The 18,654-nt window shown below is 40.1% G+C and overlaps 1 protein-coding gene across 2 annotated transcripts in view; it reads left to right on the top strand.

The window, feature by feature from the left end:
* Positions 1 to 18,654, top strand: part of rarab (retinoic acid receptor, alpha b) — a 218,251-nt gene that overhangs the window by 164,986 nt on the left and 34,611 nt on the right. Inside the window, exon 1 of one of the 2 annotated variants that reach the window (XM_007234428.4) lies at positions 1,778 to 2,861. The exons of the other annotated variant lie outside the window; for it this stretch is intronic. Coding sequence (XP_007234490.2) covers positions 2,690 to 2,861 — 172 coding nt within the window. The 5' untranslated portion in view covers positions 1,778 to 2,689. Of the gene's footprint in view, positions 1 to 1,777; positions 2,862 to 18,654 lie in introns of those variants that run through there. 2 annotated transcript variants of the gene reach the window in all.

The raw sequence follows: 18,654 nt of genomic DNA, 5'->3' as shown, positions 1-18,654 counted from the left end.
TTTGTTTGTTATGCTAGCAATGTCATGTTAGACATGTTATATTGAGATATTGACTCAACTACATTTTACAGTAGAGTATATTATAAAAGACTAAAATAACTTCTTTACTTCATTTTGTGGTTAGTTACTGTATAGATGACCTCCATCTCTCAGAGCTGTTCCAGGGAAGGTCAAATCTTCCCGTGTTTAAATATGCTCACAGAGAAAATGGTGTTCATGGACTGTATATGTAGTATGTTTTATTCATGTGGAATCACATCAGTTCAGTGCACCCCTTTATTCAGTGTATCTTTTCTATTATTTATGTGCTGCTAATGCTGTTTCATTCCGGCTAACACCGCCACCTTTGACCCCCTGAGTGAAACGAGTTAAGTGGTTTGTGTGGAATTATACTGAACCCGTATTTGATCATTAGACTGAAAGCATGTGTCACTGACCGTATCCATCAGAGGTGGCACTCAGGGCCGTTTCATTGCCGGTGTGATTCAGATCAGGGCGGATTAAAAATGGACCCGTCCATTAATGAAGGTGCATTTATTGGATGTGCCGCCTTTTGTGCGAGGGCTAATATTTTAGACGAAGGAGAAAAATCAATACTCTATGTATTGCATGTCAAGGACAAAAATGTGAGTGCTGAAGGCGGAAAATATGGAGAGGTTAATACATCGCCACTCTGATGGATGGAGCTATCAGTGCCTGGCAGGAACCTTGGAGTGGTGAGCTGACGGATGCCACCAGGTCGCGGCCTGACTATTCATTGTCTTGTTATGAGAGCTGCAGTTAAACGGCTGTGTGTCAGGGCTCCATCTGATCCAGCAGCCATAGCCTGACTTTATTTAACTCTGTTCACTAAAACACACGAGTCGGAGCTTTGTTTATGTCATTTTAAAGCAAATAAAACTGTCAGATTTCTAGGCAGGACTGATAAAAACTGGTATACAGTATTGGTCCCTTTAAGGAAAATATCTGTAAAGCTATGCTTATTTAATTATCTCAGTGAATTTATTAACAAATAAATATTTAAATAATTCTGACCACTAACCACTGACTTTGTTTTGTTACACTTGTATATATACATATATAAATGCATTGACTTATATAATTGATAATGTATAAAATAATTAGAATTAATCAAATAAATTAAAATAATTATATTATATAATTATAAAATAATGATAATTTAACATTTAAAATTGTTTTATTTGTGTACTTGCTTAGAATTTCATCTGGTTTATTTTTTTTCAGGTCTATATATTTATTTATGTTTTTTTTTTTGTAATTCATTAGAATTTCAGCTTGTTTAACTTTTTTCTGGTCCGCTATTTTTTATTTTATTTAATTTGTGTAGTTTATTAGTTATTATTTAATTAATTATTTTTTTAATTCATTAGAATTTTAGCTGGTCTAGCCTTTTGTCTGGTCTACTTTTTATTTATTTTATTTTTTTATTTGTGTATTTATTGGAAGTTAAGTTGGTTAATTTTTGTTGTAGTGCACTAGTTTTGTGGATTTATTAGAATTTCAGCTGGTTTCATGTTTTTTTTTCTATTATTTTTTCTGATTTTTTTATTTACTAAGCGTAAAATATTTATTATATAAAAAATGTTCTTGCTTAATATATATAACCCATTTTATGTGGCGCTGCCATATAAAATCTGCTTTGTTCAGCAGCCAATCCGAGGCGAGTAAAGGCGCTGTGGGTGGGGCTTTGTGTGCACGAGGCGGGTCTGTGTGGTGAAGGGGCGCGGCCTGGGCGGAGCTCTGCTCGCAGCTGCTGCTTCTCGTCAGTCTGCGCTGTGTGGGATTTTAGGCTGGAGAGGAAAAGCGAGCGGAAGACGGAGAACCGGCGAATTTACCTTCAACCGAAGCCGCCCAGCGCTAAAAGCGAAGCCGAGGGAAACGAGGAGGAAGTTAAACTCGGGGCTGCTCGGTTTTTACCGGGGTTTTCTGCTGACAGACGGGGAGAGGTTGTGTGTCGGTGCGGACCGGTGTGAGGGGGGATTAACGTTAGGTTAACATTAGCGTTAGCCTGCCTTAGTTTACCGCGGCTGGAGTTTGGACCGTATAAAGATTATTTTCGCGCTGAAGATTTTCCCGGATTTTATGTTTAAAAGCTCGAAGAGGCTGTGATGGAGTGCGGACACCGTTTGGACTGCTGCTAAACCTGTTTTTGCTGAGGGGCTTCTGCATGAGCTGCTGAGTTTGCTGGACTAGCGCCTTCACTTTTTGTTTTGCTGCACTTTTTTAAATGCACGCGGCTCCTAAAATCACTGTTTTATTATATATTTTAAACGCTAATACGCATAATTATGTGAATATTATGATTATGCAACGACGAGCCAAGTTGTTACACTGAACACTGTGAGGGAAAGAGTGTGTGTAAGAGAGTGAGTGTGTGTATGTGTGTTTTCCCACAGGGACTGTGGTCGAGTTTGGTTGGGTTTTAAACTAAGCTAAGCTACACACACTCACATAGCCTTACATAAAGATACACACTAAATAAACACACTTTCAGAACATTTCCAGAACAAAACGACTTCATTAGAAGCTCTTCTGTAAATCTAGCTAATCTCAGCTTTTTTAAAAACACGACTTGTCCCACTTTTGAAGACCTGGAGTTGGACCTTGGAGCTACGGCACATAAACATTTCTCTCTTGGGGATCATTGTCGGATTCTTATTTTTTCACCATGTATGAAAGTGTGGATGTGGTGGGGCTCACCGCCAGTCCTAACCCCTTCTTAGCCATGGATTACTATCAGCAAGCCCGGGGCTGTTTGATTCCTGAGAAGGGCCTGGTGGCTGGAGGACCTCGAGGATTCACCTCCATTAGATCACAACACTGGAGCGGATCCACTCACTGTAGGTCCACTCTTACATTTCCTGCCTTCTTCTACACTTTTACAAGCTTTGTTGCTCAATTTGAGACCAGTGTAGACAAGAGATGGTCTAGTATTACACTCTTCAGTTAGGAATACCACAGGACATTCCACACGTGTTGCAGGATTTCAGAATGATTCAAGGTTGAGATGTTAACAGGGTGAGAGGGTTCATATTAGTAAACAGGATTGGTGTTTGAATGTTTTGGTTGTTGGAAAAAGGCAAACCAATTGGCCAAGCCAACTATTAAATCTACAGAGTTTACTAAGTTTCCAAAGTTTGTGTTTAAAGAATGGAAGATGGAAGAATTGTTGCAAATCTGAAATAGTAAATTGTATTTTTGATGTCTGCCTTTGATGTAAGTGCTTACATTTTCCAAATCATGGTAAACACAGTCTTACTAAACTTTTGGTGTAATAACTTGGTGTACAAACTCTCCAAAAACCTGATATTACTATTGAAAACAATTGTAACTTCTCTAGAACTACACATTTCACACCAAACTTACTCTTTAAGACTCTTTGATGTTTAGATATTTAGAACAGATTCATTAGTAGAAGGTGTGAGAAATGGGTGTATTTCCACTAGCAGGGATTGATTGATTTTATCTATAGGTTCTACCAAAGGTCTTGGACTCAGGCCTGAGTTTAAATGCCTCGAGTGGTAATAAAACACAGGCCTTATCAGTCCAAAGCTCAGTGACCCTTGGCCAGTTCACGTTTATGTTTTTATTGCTCTCAAGTTCCTGAGACATCTGGAGGCCGTGATTACCTGGATCAGGTATGTTTGGAGAAGGAACTGAACAAATATGTGGACTGGCTAGAAATAAGATTAAGAACCTTTTGGTTTAATCAAGGACTTTGTTTGTGATCTACAGGGGTGTAGATAGTTGGGGGTTCTGGGGAATGCCTCTGATTCAATGGGCTGGCAGTTGGCCAACACCAGCTGATAAGTGTAAATGAGTGTGTCAGTCTGTGTGTGTGTTTGGTGGGGAGGGAGGAGAGGGGTACTAACTTTAATGCAAGAGATTCGTTTCAGATTGTAGATGGATATGTAGGACTTATGCCTCCAGTTGTCTTATGTTTCAGCAGTGTGTTTTAGTCTACAGCTCCTGGCTCCATCTGTGCTGGACTTTTGGCTTGAGTTTTGTTTAGTTTGGAGGACTTATGACCTCTAAGTCATTAACCACTTGTCTGAAAGCAGAGCTTCTCTGTATGGACACAATAGTTCCCGCACACTAAAGGGAAGAGCTCTGAAACAGCTTGATTTTGCCTAATTTAGGTGACTATTCCTGCAGATAGAAAGGCACAATAAATAATTGTACGTGTGTAAAGGGTTTATATGGCCGTTGATATGGTAATGGTTGGGATGGGTTTATATAGGCAAATGTGAATTGGTATATGTGGGTATGAATGGGTATAAATTGGTACCTATGGGTGTTAAGAGGTATAGATGGTTGTGGATGGGTATATATTGGAACAAATGGGTATATGTAGGTGTACATAAGTTGGGACTTGTGTATATATTAGTACACATGGGTGTGGATGGGTAAATATTTAGTGGTCCAAGTGGATTTATATGGGTTTAGATGTCTGTTGTTATACTGATAGAGATGGAGAGGCATGACGTGTCCCAAGAATTACAATTGAGAGGCTCAAAGCAGTGAGAACTCAGCAACTCAAAAATGTCACAGGCATGAAATGTTTCAGTAAACACACTTTTTCACACTCATTATTTTTATTGTATATGTGTAATACAACTATGTTTTAGAAAAACAGATTTTTAAGTGGTCAGATAATATGGGTGTGCATGTGTATACCTGGGTATTTGATTGTAGATACATTTGTATAGGGTGTAGATGGGCATGTTTGGTAATGAATTGTGTGTGTATATATGGTTGTGGATAGGTGTAGATACATTAATGTTTTGTGTATGTATTATGGGTGTGCATGCATTTATATTCCTATGGATGGTCTATGTATGGATGTGGTTGGGAATATGCACTAAGGACTGGTGAATATATGGATATGCATAGGTATATACACCATTTGATGGTGTATATGTGGATTGCACAATGCTATCATAATTATTTTATCAACTGATAATTGATAATATGGCCAGTATTTCAAGCTGATACTTGTTGACATTTTCATTGTTTGTCACCAACCACGAGAGGGTGGATCAATTGTGTAATTCCATTTGTCTCTTTTCTGAGTGATTTATTGCTGTTTGTTTTTGTTTTTCCAATTTTACTTGAATATAAACACTCATACAGTGAGGAACAGTAGCAGGAGCTCCTCAGATAAAGTGTGGCTCTAATTTCTCTCCAGGCACGACAGAGAATGTGGCTCCATATTACTCCAGTGTGTTAGCTAGTTATGCTAACTGGCTAGCATTAATTAGCAAGCTGTGTGAACGGGTGTACACACTTTTGGCCAGCGTATATATAGGTGTGCATAGGTATGCACGGCAATGTTGCATATGGGATGAGTATGGAAGTGGTATGACTGTATGGGTATAGACGAGTGTGTCTATATAGGTACATACTTATGTGCGTGTGTGTGTATATATATATATATACCTGTTAGAGTAGCTGAAGCGTGATGGTGCTGACCCACTTTTCTAAGCCGAATGCAGAGCTTTAATTGAAAACATTTCATTTTAAAGCTCAGCAGTTTTGAAAGGAGAAATATTCATATCAGTGTCTTTTGTGAGTCTTCTGGCACTCACAGTTTCAGTCCCTGTGTGTTGTTTAGTGTAGGTCTGTGGAGTAAAGGCATCCCCAGCAGAAATCCCTCTATTTGGGTCGGGGTTCTCATAGGATTTTAATGTACACAAATGGCAGGAATCTGCCTGGAAACACTGCTGGCCGGTTCAGGGCGAGTGTCTGGACGTGCCGCACGGGTAAGCTGGCGTAAGCCTGTTTGGGATGATTTGTTCTGCAGGCCGGCGTACTTTTCTTACGGGGAACGCTGCCCCAACACACCAGCTGAAGTATTTATCCCAGCCCCCACCGTCCAGGAGAGAGAGAGGGTCGGAGAGGTCAGTGACACGCGGCCCGCGGTGCCGAGTTTACTCAGTCTCGCTCACGGCAGCGAGGAAGTTGGAATTGTGGGAAATGAATTGCTCACAGATCAAACCCATCTGCCGCCGGATCTCTGCTGAGCTCCAGAGACGAGGGGACGAGGGATGAGTGTTAGTCACATCCCGGCATTAGTGCCTCACTCCCAGAAGCTCCAAATAACACCAATCACCCTGCTCACCATAGTTTTATCACAGCTGTGTGAAATAGTCTGGACACTAGTGTTCAAATGACTTTTATTTTGGTAATTTTTTAAAATTCTAATCTTCTGCACATTTTGTGGATACAGATTCTGTTTATTTGCTGAAGTTTACTTTACTTACTCTACTAAGGGTGTAAGACTACCAATATATTGAATTATTATAATATTTTGTTTTGCTGTACCGTCATAAAATCACAGTATGGATTTTAATAAATAGTTTAATGTTAAGGTTGGCATCAGACCGTGGTTTATGTCATGTGGATTTTTTTAAATTGAGCACCAGGGCATTTAATAGTCATTAATAATGATGGGAATCACAAAGGCATCTCACGATACGATTTTGATATATTGATAAGTTGCCCACCATAACGATACTGTGATCCTGCGATACTCGATATATTGCAAGGCAGATCTCTACGACCCTTGAAATCATCTGTGTTACTGAAAAGGATAAAATACTCCTAAATTGGCATAAATAGAGTTTAGAGTGGCTATGTTTCAGTAAAAATATTTGAAGCCACGTATTGATACAATACATTATGATATATTGTCCCAGCCCTACTCATTAGATCCCACTGTTTTGATTGCCCTTTTCTTATTTTTTTTGTGTATAATATGGATTTCTTAACATGGCAGTTTTCCTAAAATGTATATTTTCTAAAAATTCGCCTTGCTTATTGTATCACAATATATTGCAATATGCTGAACTGTAACTCCTGTATGATGGCTTCTTGCCAAAACAGAGTCCTAAGCTCCACAGTTTGAGATGTTTGCTCTGTCCTTGTGTATTGCAGCTTAGCTTAGACCTGCTGGATGACTTTTCTATGAATTTTTTCTGTAAAGGACATATTAATGGCTGCTTCTTGAAGATTCTCAGGTTTAAACAATACGTTTATCCCATAATCCATTTATTGACAGTGTAGTGAATGTCTGGTCTGGTCTTGAATGATCAGAAGAAATGGGGAATAGCTGGAGATAGCAGTCAGTCATACTGATGTGCATATTTCTCCATCTCCACATTCCACCTCCTGTTTGTCCTCTACGCCCCCGCCCTGATTGCACAGCGCTCTTTAATGGTTCTCTTGGCCTTCAGGAGCGTGCGTTCGTCCTGCCCGGTCATCAGGGACAGCTTGGGCCTCCCTTTCGCAAGGTCCCGCTACCGCTCGGCTCCGGATCTCAGGAGGCATCCATCACGTGCTGTTTGAAAAGCTCTCCATCACTCTGAAGGCTGCCGGGGCTGCTGGAGTGACAGCAGGCAGAGTGATCTCTCCGCACTCCTCCGTCACCCCCACACCCCCCCCACCTCCCGCGGGACCGCCGCTGTCACATCACGGCCCCCCTCTGCACTAACAAATATTTATATATGGGGGAAAAATGGATTACGGAGCTGGAGGAGTATGAAAGTGTTTGAATGTGTTTCTGAAGCTATAAACACCGCACTGCAGAGAGTGTGTGTGTGTGTGTGGCTTATTGAGAATGAAAATGGAGAATGTGGAACAGGATTATTAAAACGGAGACACATTCCACGGTGTGTTTTGAGGATTAGCTAGACGAACACTCCTTAGAAATGAAGGTTCCTAGTTTTGATTCCCTAAAAAGCAATAAAACATTTTTGTAAATGAGATGTTTGAGTATAAAGAACTATTCAAGCATCAAAACTTACATATACATAATATATAGAAAGCCTTAGTGGTGGACAATACGACAATATTCAATCATATTGTGACAATTTACTTTTAAGACCATGTTAAGAACAGTCAGTGCTAAAACACTGATTCAACTGTACATTCTAGTACAAAGTGCTATTTATTGGGTGAAGGACAGGACAATTGAATAAAAATAATTCTTCCCAGTACAGGACCGCAATTGAACTGTAGTTTTTATGGATCTGTCGCTACTTGTGCATTTTGACCTTGATCATGTGTTTTGAGATAAATATTGTGAACCGTAAAATAGTGTTTGAACATATGATATGATAACAGTTTTAGTAACGCTGTGTATTGGCAAAAACCTGGTGATATAGTGCCTATTCCAATAGAGGGGTTATAATTTAAAATATTGCCATATATTGCAATGCTTAAAAAAAAACATCTAAAACTCTCATAGTATGAAAAACCCACCCAGTTCTCTTTTTCAGTGGGACTAAAGATGGAGTACCATACTACATAATGCTATGTTTAAACACAAAATAAAACAAACCAATCTGTACATATAAAAACTATTAATTCTAAATAGATAGTGTTTTTTGAGAATCAGTACAGCAATACATGTGGTTGTATTGAAAAGTGCTGTTACACTTTTTTTTTGCTTTTTGTTTATTGCCGCTGGTTGTGATGATGCTGCGGTTGTTTTTTCCCTGGTGTTAATGATGATTATGTTTGTGATGTGTGTATTGATGATTTGTGTTGATGCCTCTGGTGCTGTTGATGGGTTGCTGCTGGAAGTGTTGAAAGTTGTGTTGACCCTGCTAGTATTGGTGTCAGTTGTGGTCATGTTCTTGGTATTGGTGTCAGTTGTGGTGGTGCTGGTGGTATTGATGGTGATATCTGTGGTTTTGTAGTAGAGAGATGGTTATGGTTGTGTTAGCTGTGGTAATGATGCTGGTGTTGGTGTCGGTTGTATTGGTGCTGCTGGTACTGATGTTTGTGTTTAAAGTAGGGTCAGTTGTAATAATGCTAGTGTTTGGGCTGATTGTATGGATGATGGTGTCAGTGATTGTGGTAGATGGGTATTTATGGTGGTGTAGGTTCTGCTGGTGGTATTGATGTAGGTCTCAGTTGTGTTGGTGCTGGTGGTATTGGTGGTGGTCTTGGTTGTGTTGATAGTAGTGTCAGTTGTTTGTCAGCTGTGGTGATATTGATGTTGGTTGTGTTTTAGTAGTGTCAGTTGTGTTGGTGATGGTGGTATCGATTGTGGTCTAGCTTGTGTTGATAGTGTCAATTGTTTGTCAGCTGTGGTGGTATTTTTTTGTTGGTGTTGGTTGTTTTGTAAATCCTAACACTGGATCTGCTATTGAACCCATGTGGTTTGAATGCTCTCCCGGAATCTGCTCTTTTTAGGAGGTGCTTGATGAGTGAGTGAGGAAGTCCCGGCTGAAGGAAGACTGACTGACTGTGTGTGGTTTTATAGTTTCCCCTGATCGGCGCAGCACTGGAGGAAACAATAGGGCGAGGTGGAGATGCTGCAGTCATCAGTACAGAGATTGGCAGTGTGGGGTGGGAGGGTGATTAGGAGGAGGAGAAGGAGGAGGAAGAGAAGAGCGGTGTGGAAAGAGAAGGAAGGAAATAGGGACAGTCCGGAGCTTTCCGAAATGCTCGTCTGGGCTCCAGACATCGTGGCAGCGAGCAGCCAGGGAGTTAGCGTGTTAGCATATCTGCCAGCAGCCCCTTTTGCTGGCAGGGGCAGCGCTGGTTTTGCTGCGGTTTTGGCCGAGAGGGTCGAGTGTTTATTTCTCTTAGCCTTAAATACAGAGCCGGGCTCGTGCACATGCCGGCCTGCTGGCTGTCTGGCGGGACGGAACCCCACATCTGTGCCGCGAGGAACGTGGACAGGCTAATGTAAGCAGCGGGTGGTGAACCAAGAACTCCTGTGGTCTTGTGTGCTCGAGCTTAAAGCAGTAGTTTGGCAACAAATACCCATTGCTGACTCTCTGGAGCAGATAAACATGAACCTACTGGCACCATGCCTAATGCCAGGCGTTGGTTAGAGGAGTATAAAGCCCCTCAGCTTTACACTGTGAAACACGGGGAGAACTGTGTTCTTTGGAATGATGGTGCTCCATTCATCACTTTTTAAACTTTTTTTTAGCTTTGTTTGCATTTGGAATAAGCTGGGGGTAGTAATCATCCAGAAGTCTGACCTCAGTAATGCTAATCTTTCCAAATGCAATCAGATTCTCACAGCAATGCTCCAAAATCTAGAACAAAACCTTCTCTGGAAAATAGAGATTGTTATTCCAACAGAACCAGGATGAACTGATTTGGATAGCCTTAATTTAGAAAGATACAATGAAATGTGCAGGTGTCTCAATACTTTTTTATTGCACCATGATAGTTGGTGGGATAGGAGCTTCTATTATTTAGCTACATTCACCTCATAGCTTCAGTGCAAAAGCAAATAAACAGAGCTGCCTCGGCTGGTGGACTGACTGTATTTGGGCTAAAGGGAAGGGAAAACTGGGCTACGTTTAATGTTTGGCTGATCTGTCACAGTTTGTCCCTTTCTGAAGGCCAGGCAAGTCTATTTATAGCACATTTTACACACATAGGCAGTTTACTGAGCTGTATATAAATAAATCCTAAATAAAAACTCCCTCGGAAGATGTGTAAAAAAATTCTTTGGAAAAAAAAGAATAGAACAGGACAGAATTTTGAAGTTGAATAGTCAAAGTAAATAATGTTTTTTTTTTTTCATTCAATTTTGCAATCCCTTTTCTGTTTCCACGTGGGTGATGACTGCCCTTATAAACAATCCAAGCAAGAAAACCCATCTGTTCTCTCTGAATACGTTGGGTGTCAGGAGTTTGGTGTGCATAGAACCACCCAGCCACCACCTCTTACCTCCCACTAGATCAGTTGAAAATGACAATTTTTGGTCATTTTGGTTGAGAATCTCACACAGCACACAGCCGGATTAGCCAGTAGCCAGTACACTTTATCTGTCAAGTCAGCAGATAAGGGAGCTGTAAGTACTTTCAAATCATGAGCTTGTTGTTTCTATTGCAGTTAAGTATGGACTAGCTTGTTTGTGATTAGGGCATTTAGCATAAGCTTACACTAAAATGTACTCCTCCTAAACTCCTTCTAAAAGGGACTAAAACTAGCAAGAATAAAGCTGGTTATTTTGTGTAAAGAACTTCATTAACATGTTCTAACTTGTGTGAAAATTGGTATATATGGAAAATTTTAAATGGAAAATGTAGTTAATAAACATATAGAGAATATGCATATTAAAATGAAATCATGGTGATAAATTAGGGATGCAAGCTTAAAAGGTAATCACCCCAAAATGGCAAAAAATAACAACAACAAAAAAAAACACTTGATGTTCAGCCAAATAGGTCTGAAGACTGAATAATTTATGTTAAACATTAATTTATTTCAAGTTAGAAATGTCCATTATTCAAGACTGCCCATTGTTTCATGATTGCCTTTTCTTTTAAAAGCAAGACAAAAATACATTTAGACAATTTATTTTTTATGCAGTTGGTAAACTCTTTTCTTCAGATTTGTTTTCATTTAAAAAAAAGGTGCATCTTTATAATACATCAAAGTAAACAATGTCTTTTTGTACTATCCTGTAGCGTAGTGTCAGGTGGTGGTGTTAAGCATTGGTGTGGCTGCTGTTGCCACCTGTTAGGTGATGAATAGGGGCTGTAAGGAGACTGAATGTTTGAAGTAATGCAGAAAGTGGAGCGCAGAGCTCTCTGAAGTATCTCGGGTGCTTGGGATAACAGTGTTAACATTCCACCTCCTGGAGAGTTGATCTAGACCCGAGATCTGCTCACACTGAGGGCCCTTAAGAGCTAGTAACGTGCCAGAACCAAATCAAAACAGAAATTTGGGACGCCCCCCATCACCACAAACGCTGCGGCGCATGATCTGGTGCTGAACGCTGCTCCTCTGAAGTGGGTCGCCTGTTGATTTTGGAGAGCTTCTTAAACAATTAGCTTTCCCTCAGCGGCTGAGTGGGGAAGTTAAAGCGAGCGAGTGGTCGCAGTGAAATGAGGGGTGGGGTAAACTGTGTCGACAGATTTCAGCCAGACTCGTATGGAAGTGTTTAGGACACGGAAGTGTGCGGTGCTTAAAGGAGTCGTTTCGTAACGGATGGAGTAGACTTCTTACCTCAGCAGCCCAAGACTTCTGGAGTTAGGTGCACAGAGGTAGGTTTCGTAGCTAGAAACAGTAGCATCTAGGTATTAATATTGGAGCAGTGTATTGGCAAGTACTTGGTAATATGATATGAATCTACATGCTGGAGTTATACAAAATAAACCACTGTCTATATTATATATCTACACTGTAAAACCCGATAAGTTGACTAAACTCAAAACTTTTGTTGTACCAGATTACCTAATAAATTTTAAGTTCATGTAATATAATTTTTAAGTACAGTGAATTTAACAAATACATATATATATTTAAAATTCATATTTTAAACTCTGAAGTAAATGATGCTTCTTCTACAGCCGACAACACAAAGACCAAGTATTTAATCATAATATGTGTTGTCTACCAGTTTACCTAACCTAGTTGGGGAGGAATCAATAGACGCTGATGGTGAGTGTCAGAAACTGTTGGACACACCTAGTATGCAAATAGATTGTGACAGAAGCCAATGGAAAAGAAGCTGCCCATAGCAACAGACTAAACTCAGTTATTATAAGTTGGTTCAAATCAAAGATCTCTGTTTGAATGTAAATGTTTCCACAAATTGTCAACTAGCTCAAAATAGTTGAGTAATGTTTAGAAATCTCCAATTTTATGTAGAACAGACTTAATTTATTTGAGTTCAAACAACTTCTGGGTGTAGCTGGGTGATATGGTAAAAATATTATCACAGTAATATTTAAAGAACTTAATGCATCAGCAGTGGCAGATTCTTAAAACATGCTTTTCACATATCTTTTATTGCATGGTATAGTGATTTTTACTATTTAATTTAAAGCACAAAAAAAAATCTGCGATTAAATCAGTGTTGACAAAAATGTGTCGCTATACAATAAAATAACATTGTCTTGCCCAGATCTAGTCTGAGACTAATTTTTATCATGTAAACAATTAATAAAAATCAATGTTGTCTTTTTTAACATCGATACAGTATTGCGAAACATAATATCTTGATACTTTAATATGGCAATATTTTCTCACATCCCCTAGTAACTATATGGACTTTTTGGACACTTGGTGGTTTTGTTTGTTTTTTCCGAAATCCAGAGTATTAACTCTTGTCTGTACTCCTCAGGGAAGGATTTCATCTTGATCTGCTAAAATCATTTCTGTGAAGATTTGATAGCACTAACCAAAAAGAGCACTAGTGAGGTTAGGATGTTCATGGAAGGTATTATAACTGAAATCTAAAAACAAATGTATTTTATTGGAATTAGCTCCATCCACTCAATCCAGAGAACCCAGTTCTTCCAGTACCATTAGATTAGGCATGGTGACAAGAGTCAGAACTTCTACACATAAATACACATTCCTAGAGGAACTTTTAGGAGTAAAACTGTAAAGAAACTTCTTAGGGTGATTTAAGGAATGTTTTCTTCCCCAAAGCACCCATAGTTTTAAATTAAAGGCCCCCTAAACATTCCTTTAACAGTGAACAAAACAAGACAAACTTTTTTTTTTTTTTTTTTTTTGCTGTTTTTCTTGTGTGTGCGCGCGCATTTGCACATCTGTGTCAGCAATAGCTACAACTTTTGAACTTAGAAGGAGTCTCCATAAATAATTAAACAAGCAGTGCATCATCCAGCACTTTCTCTGAACTTTGTGTTCGCTTCAGGCTGTGCGCTGTTAGCCGCTCTGTTATCAAGGTGTGGAGTAACGCCGGCGTCATTCCCGTGCAAGACTGAAAGGGAAGATTTCACAACTCCTGGCGCCCTTCCAGACATGAAGTACGGCCCTCCGCTGCTAATGACAGTGGCGCTTTAATGCACTGCCACGGAGAGCGAGCGCCGAAACCACAGGCTCCTGTTTGAGCCACCGGAACACCGCATTCCTCAACTGCGCAGCTTCTTAAACTGAGAAGCATTTAAAACATCATGCCTTTAGTCTCGGCTTTTCCGAGCTCAGTAATCCATAACCTCCTGCTCTCCCCAGCCTCTTGGCCTTCCTCTCTCTCTCCGCCTCTCGTAGAGGAAGTGCTATTTGCGTTGCGCTAAGGCGGATTTGGAAGGCGTCGTGCCCAAACGCGCTGACAGATTCTGTTGCTAAGGCTAAAGCTGTCTAAGCTACTCTACCCCAGTGCCTGGGATGCTCTCGGACACCGGAGCGATTAACTTGGTTACAGGCGGGTGACCCTGCATCTGTTTTACTCGTAAGCTCGCCGCAGTGTCACGGTAACGTCTGCAGAGATGCTGAGAAGCCGTGGAGAAGTTGGGTGCAGGAGCAGGGAGAGCTCATTTAATCTTTGCTGAGAGCTGCTGCTGCAGAAATAAAGATTCCTCTATCGGAAAGCCTGTAATTGGGATGGAACCTTTTATGTTATCTGACCCTCACACCTCTAGAACCTCTCCAGCTTTCTGTTCCTCACTCTCATAACTGAGCAGCTCCCTCGGTTTGTATTGGATTATCTGTGTGGTTAATGAGTAATAAGCCTGAGCACATGATGATGAGCCTGGGAATGTAAGAGGTCAAACACTAACAATTACGTATCTCTTTAAACAGCCACCCATTGGTATATATATATATATATATATATAATACTATTTTATATAGATAGATTAATGTAGCTGATTAATCCAATACCTAAATTAAATGTAGATTTTTCTGAAGTTCAGTTTCACAATGTTAAGTACCAGACAAGAATATGGGAGGTAAAATATTGTGTGATTTTATATCATATTCAGATTTCTACAGCTTCTTGTATTAACATTTATCAGTGCAGAAACAGAATTTAATTAATAATGAATATTAAACTCATAATTTGTGTAAATATAGAGTAAATCTGAGTTGTTTTGTTGTGTTTTGTTTTTTTCTTTGTACACTGACATGCCACATGTTTTAGAACATGTGACTAATATTGTGTCACATGACTTTCGCCATGTCCTATAGATGCTAAAGAATTACCTGTGTCATACATATGTAGGGTCTTCTGCACTTTTTAAACCAAAGTTTATTGCCTGTTCACATGGACATTTCTAGCCAGATGCCACCGGTCATGATAATTTCTACATTATCACAAATAATACGTTTCAGTTTATAATGAATTAATATTAACATGATCATTCTGACAGACTGTAGTACACTACAGAAAGTATAGGGATGCCCTATAATGGCTTCAGTGGTGTGTAAGTGACATTTTAAAAAGATGTGTTGGAGCTTTTTGAAGGAAATTTGGAATTCTCTCTTTTTACATTTTTTCTAGAGTGGGTCACCAGTTTGATTAGTCAGCTAAACAAACAGCCTTTGATTAATAGTATCAAATTATTGAAATAACTCCATATAGTGACTCGCAAATTGAAATGAGTGTGCAAATTTAAATGACCAGAATGCCCACTTGTGGTGGTTAATAGAACAGGGCCTGGGGTCTATGGGGGGCTGTTTTCCCCAGAAAAAAGAAGAACTTTAGTGGGCACTAAAAATCTCAGACAGAAGGGGGGATGGGGGCGTCTCGTGTGATGCGGGCCATAAAACGTAGAGGAAAAGAGGGCAGAAAGAGAAACCAAGGGCAGCCATAAACCCGGGCTGTAAAACGGAGGGAGGGCCTGGGGGCTGAAACCTGTTCTGGCAGGGGGCCGAGGGGGCCGGGACGGGGAGGAGAAAGAGGCCTAACAGGACGATTTACACCACCGGCCTTCTGTCCCGCCTCTCTTAAAGAAACAAACTTCACGAGCTCCAGTTGTCAGATTTAATAGTGCCGCATGTGTGGAGGAATAGCTGAGTTTCAGGCCTGATTTAGTGTAGAGATTCTGTACAAAATGTCTGGAGCATCTGAGTGTTTATCTGCACATAGACGTGTTTACGTTTGTATGTTAATATGTCATGTTTACATTGGTTACTGTTGTAACTGCTGTACTGTGTGTGTATAGTCATACAATAATCAAATTGTTAAAATTGTTAAAACATTTTTATTGATTTATCCAATCAGAGATTTACATTATTGATGTTTGGAAGGACAGATGAATGTATTGATAATAGATCTGTGAAAGGATAAATGAGTGAATAGATAGTTGGATGGATAGACTGTAAAACTCTGTAGATACGAAGGCGATCAGCTTGAAGAATAAGCAGACTGGAGGATGAATAGAATGAATGAATGATGGATGGGTAGATGAATGGATTTATGTATGAATGATTGGATTGGATGGGTAGAGGGATAGTTGGGTGGGTGTATGCATAGACATAGATTGATGTGTAAATGAATAGATTGGATGGGTAGATAAATGGATGGATAGAAAGGAAGTTAGATGGGTGTATGGAGAAATGGATGGATGGATGGATGGATGAATGAGAGATTAACGATGGATAGGTTGATATATTGAAGGATAGATAAATGGATTAGTGTGTATATGGAATAGCTGGGAAAAACTCATAGATGGATGAAAGCACAGTTGGAACACTGGTACACAGGCTAAGGGATGGATTGGATGGATGGATGGATGAGTACAGTGCACGGATGGATGGACAGGTATATGCTTGGATGCATAAATGGATAAGTGGTTTGGGTAGATGGATAGATAAATAGACTGATGGATATTTGGATCGATACTGTGGTGAATAAATAGATGGATTGGAAGTATTGCTGTATAGCTAGAATAGACGGATAATTACATGGGCAGATGGGTAGACTGTAAACTAGTGAATAAATTGATAGATGTAATGATAGATGTAATGAATGAATATTCTTATAGATGGATGATTGGATGCATGGATGATGCACAGATGGATGGACAACTAGACGACTGGATGCATAGATGGATGAGATGGGTAGACTGATGGTTAGATGGGTGAGTGAATGGTGTAGTTGGAAGGACTTGGGACGGACGGATGACCAGTTGATGGACAGATGGATGGCAGAAATTGATAGACGTGCAGTGGGTAGATAGATGGAATGATTGGATACCTGTAAATTGACTGTTGGACTGGATGGATGGGCAATGAATGAGTGCATGGATGGATGGTGGATGAATAAATGGATTGAGGAATGGATTACTAGGGTAGGTAGACTGGCACAAAGATGGACTGAGGAAATAGATGTTTGGATGTGTAGTTGCGTGGGTGGATGGATGGACAGACTGATTAAATAATATATGCAATTGCATAAATGGATGAATGGTGGGATTTTGTATGGAACATCAGTTAAAACACAGACTTTCTGCAGACATAAGAAATAGATACAGTCTCTCTCTCTCTCTCTCTCTCTCTCTCTCGCTCGCTCGCTCTTGCTCTTGCACACACTCTGCCATGTAGAAGACAGTAAGATCAGACTTTCATATTTAATGGAGTTGATGTGAACAGCAGGATGTTTGTTGGTGTGACGGAAAAACTAAAAATACTGTCGGCCCACATCAGTCTATTAATACTGCAGATCTTCATTAGTGTCTACTGTAACGTTCCTAACACGCCCTGGAGCCTCGGCGCTCTGCACAATCAGAACAACTGTGGAATATCTCAGCAGCTTCAGCCTCTAAGCACTGAGGTTCGCTGGATTTGCCGGGGCTTGGGCTCCGAACCTCGTTTGCGGTTAATTATGAGCCGTGCGTTCTGTAAGGTGCCTCAGTTGAACGTGGTTAATGGAGCAGCTGGAATTAGAGCTTCACCTGGAGAATCCTCCATAAGCCGTTACTCCAACCGAGAGAATGAGCTCTTAGGAAGCTCTGAGCATCCATCAGAACAGCAATGAAGCTGCTGGTCTTCACTGTTATGGAGCGTTTAATGGTCTTGAGGAGCAGGCAGTAGTTCTGCGTAGAACTGTGAAAACCCTGTGGGTCAGTTTCCACTATATTCTGCTTTCAAAAGAAAAAATCGATTAGAAAAAGGCTGTGTACTCCAAGACTAGGTATTATTTGTGTATGCAGTGACTGTCAGATATATAACCAAGCACATAGGTGTAAATTTCATGTATATAAATGTATAATCGGAATCAGATAATAATTTGCATAATAAAATTATTTGTGCATGTTTTTGTAAGCACGTCTTTGTTCAAATGTGTTTAAAGATTACAGCACATTCAAAATCTCAGTAAATTACCAAAATAGACATATGTAATTAAATTACAGAATTTTATTTATTCCTATTTTTTCCTATTTTTTTTTTTAGACAATTTATACAAACATTCAGATTTGTGGGACACAGTAGATTTGAGTAGGCTCTGTTTAATGCTGTGTGTCTGTGTCTGTGTGTGTGTGTGTGTGTACGCTGGTGGGGTTGGAGTTTGATCTGCCCGTTGCAATGCAGAGAGAGTAAAAGGGGGTCTAAGGTCAAATCACACTAAACACACTGTAAAGTCACACTGCCATGCTGCACACGCACATAAAAACACAAACAAATGACCAGTGTAATATTCGACCCACTTACGTTTACATTTCACCTGCTCTCTATCTCTCTCTCTCTCTCTCTCTCTCTCTCTCTCATATTTGTGCATGCGCATCCCTCTCTATCTTTCTCTTTCTCTTTCCCCCAATATCATACATACAATCTCCCTGTGTCTCTCAGCCGTGCTATAGCTGAATGTAGGTCAGCGAGTTTGTGTGTGTGAGAGAGTGAATGTGAATGTGTGTGTGTGTGTGTGTCGATGGGAGATGCAGGGTTTTCCTAAAGCGTTCACAG

The sequence above is a fragment of the Astyanax mexicanus genome, chromosome 19 (genome assembly GCF_023375975.1).
Source record: "Astyanax mexicanus isolate ESR-SI-001 chromosome 19, AstMex3_surface, whole genome shotgun sequence".
Taxonomy (NCBI): domain Eukaryota; kingdom Metazoa; phylum Chordata; class Actinopteri; order Characiformes; family Acestrorhamphidae; genus Astyanax; species Astyanax mexicanus.
Note: the sequence above shows the minus strand (reverse complement) of the source record. Positions and strands in the feature narration are given on the sequence as shown.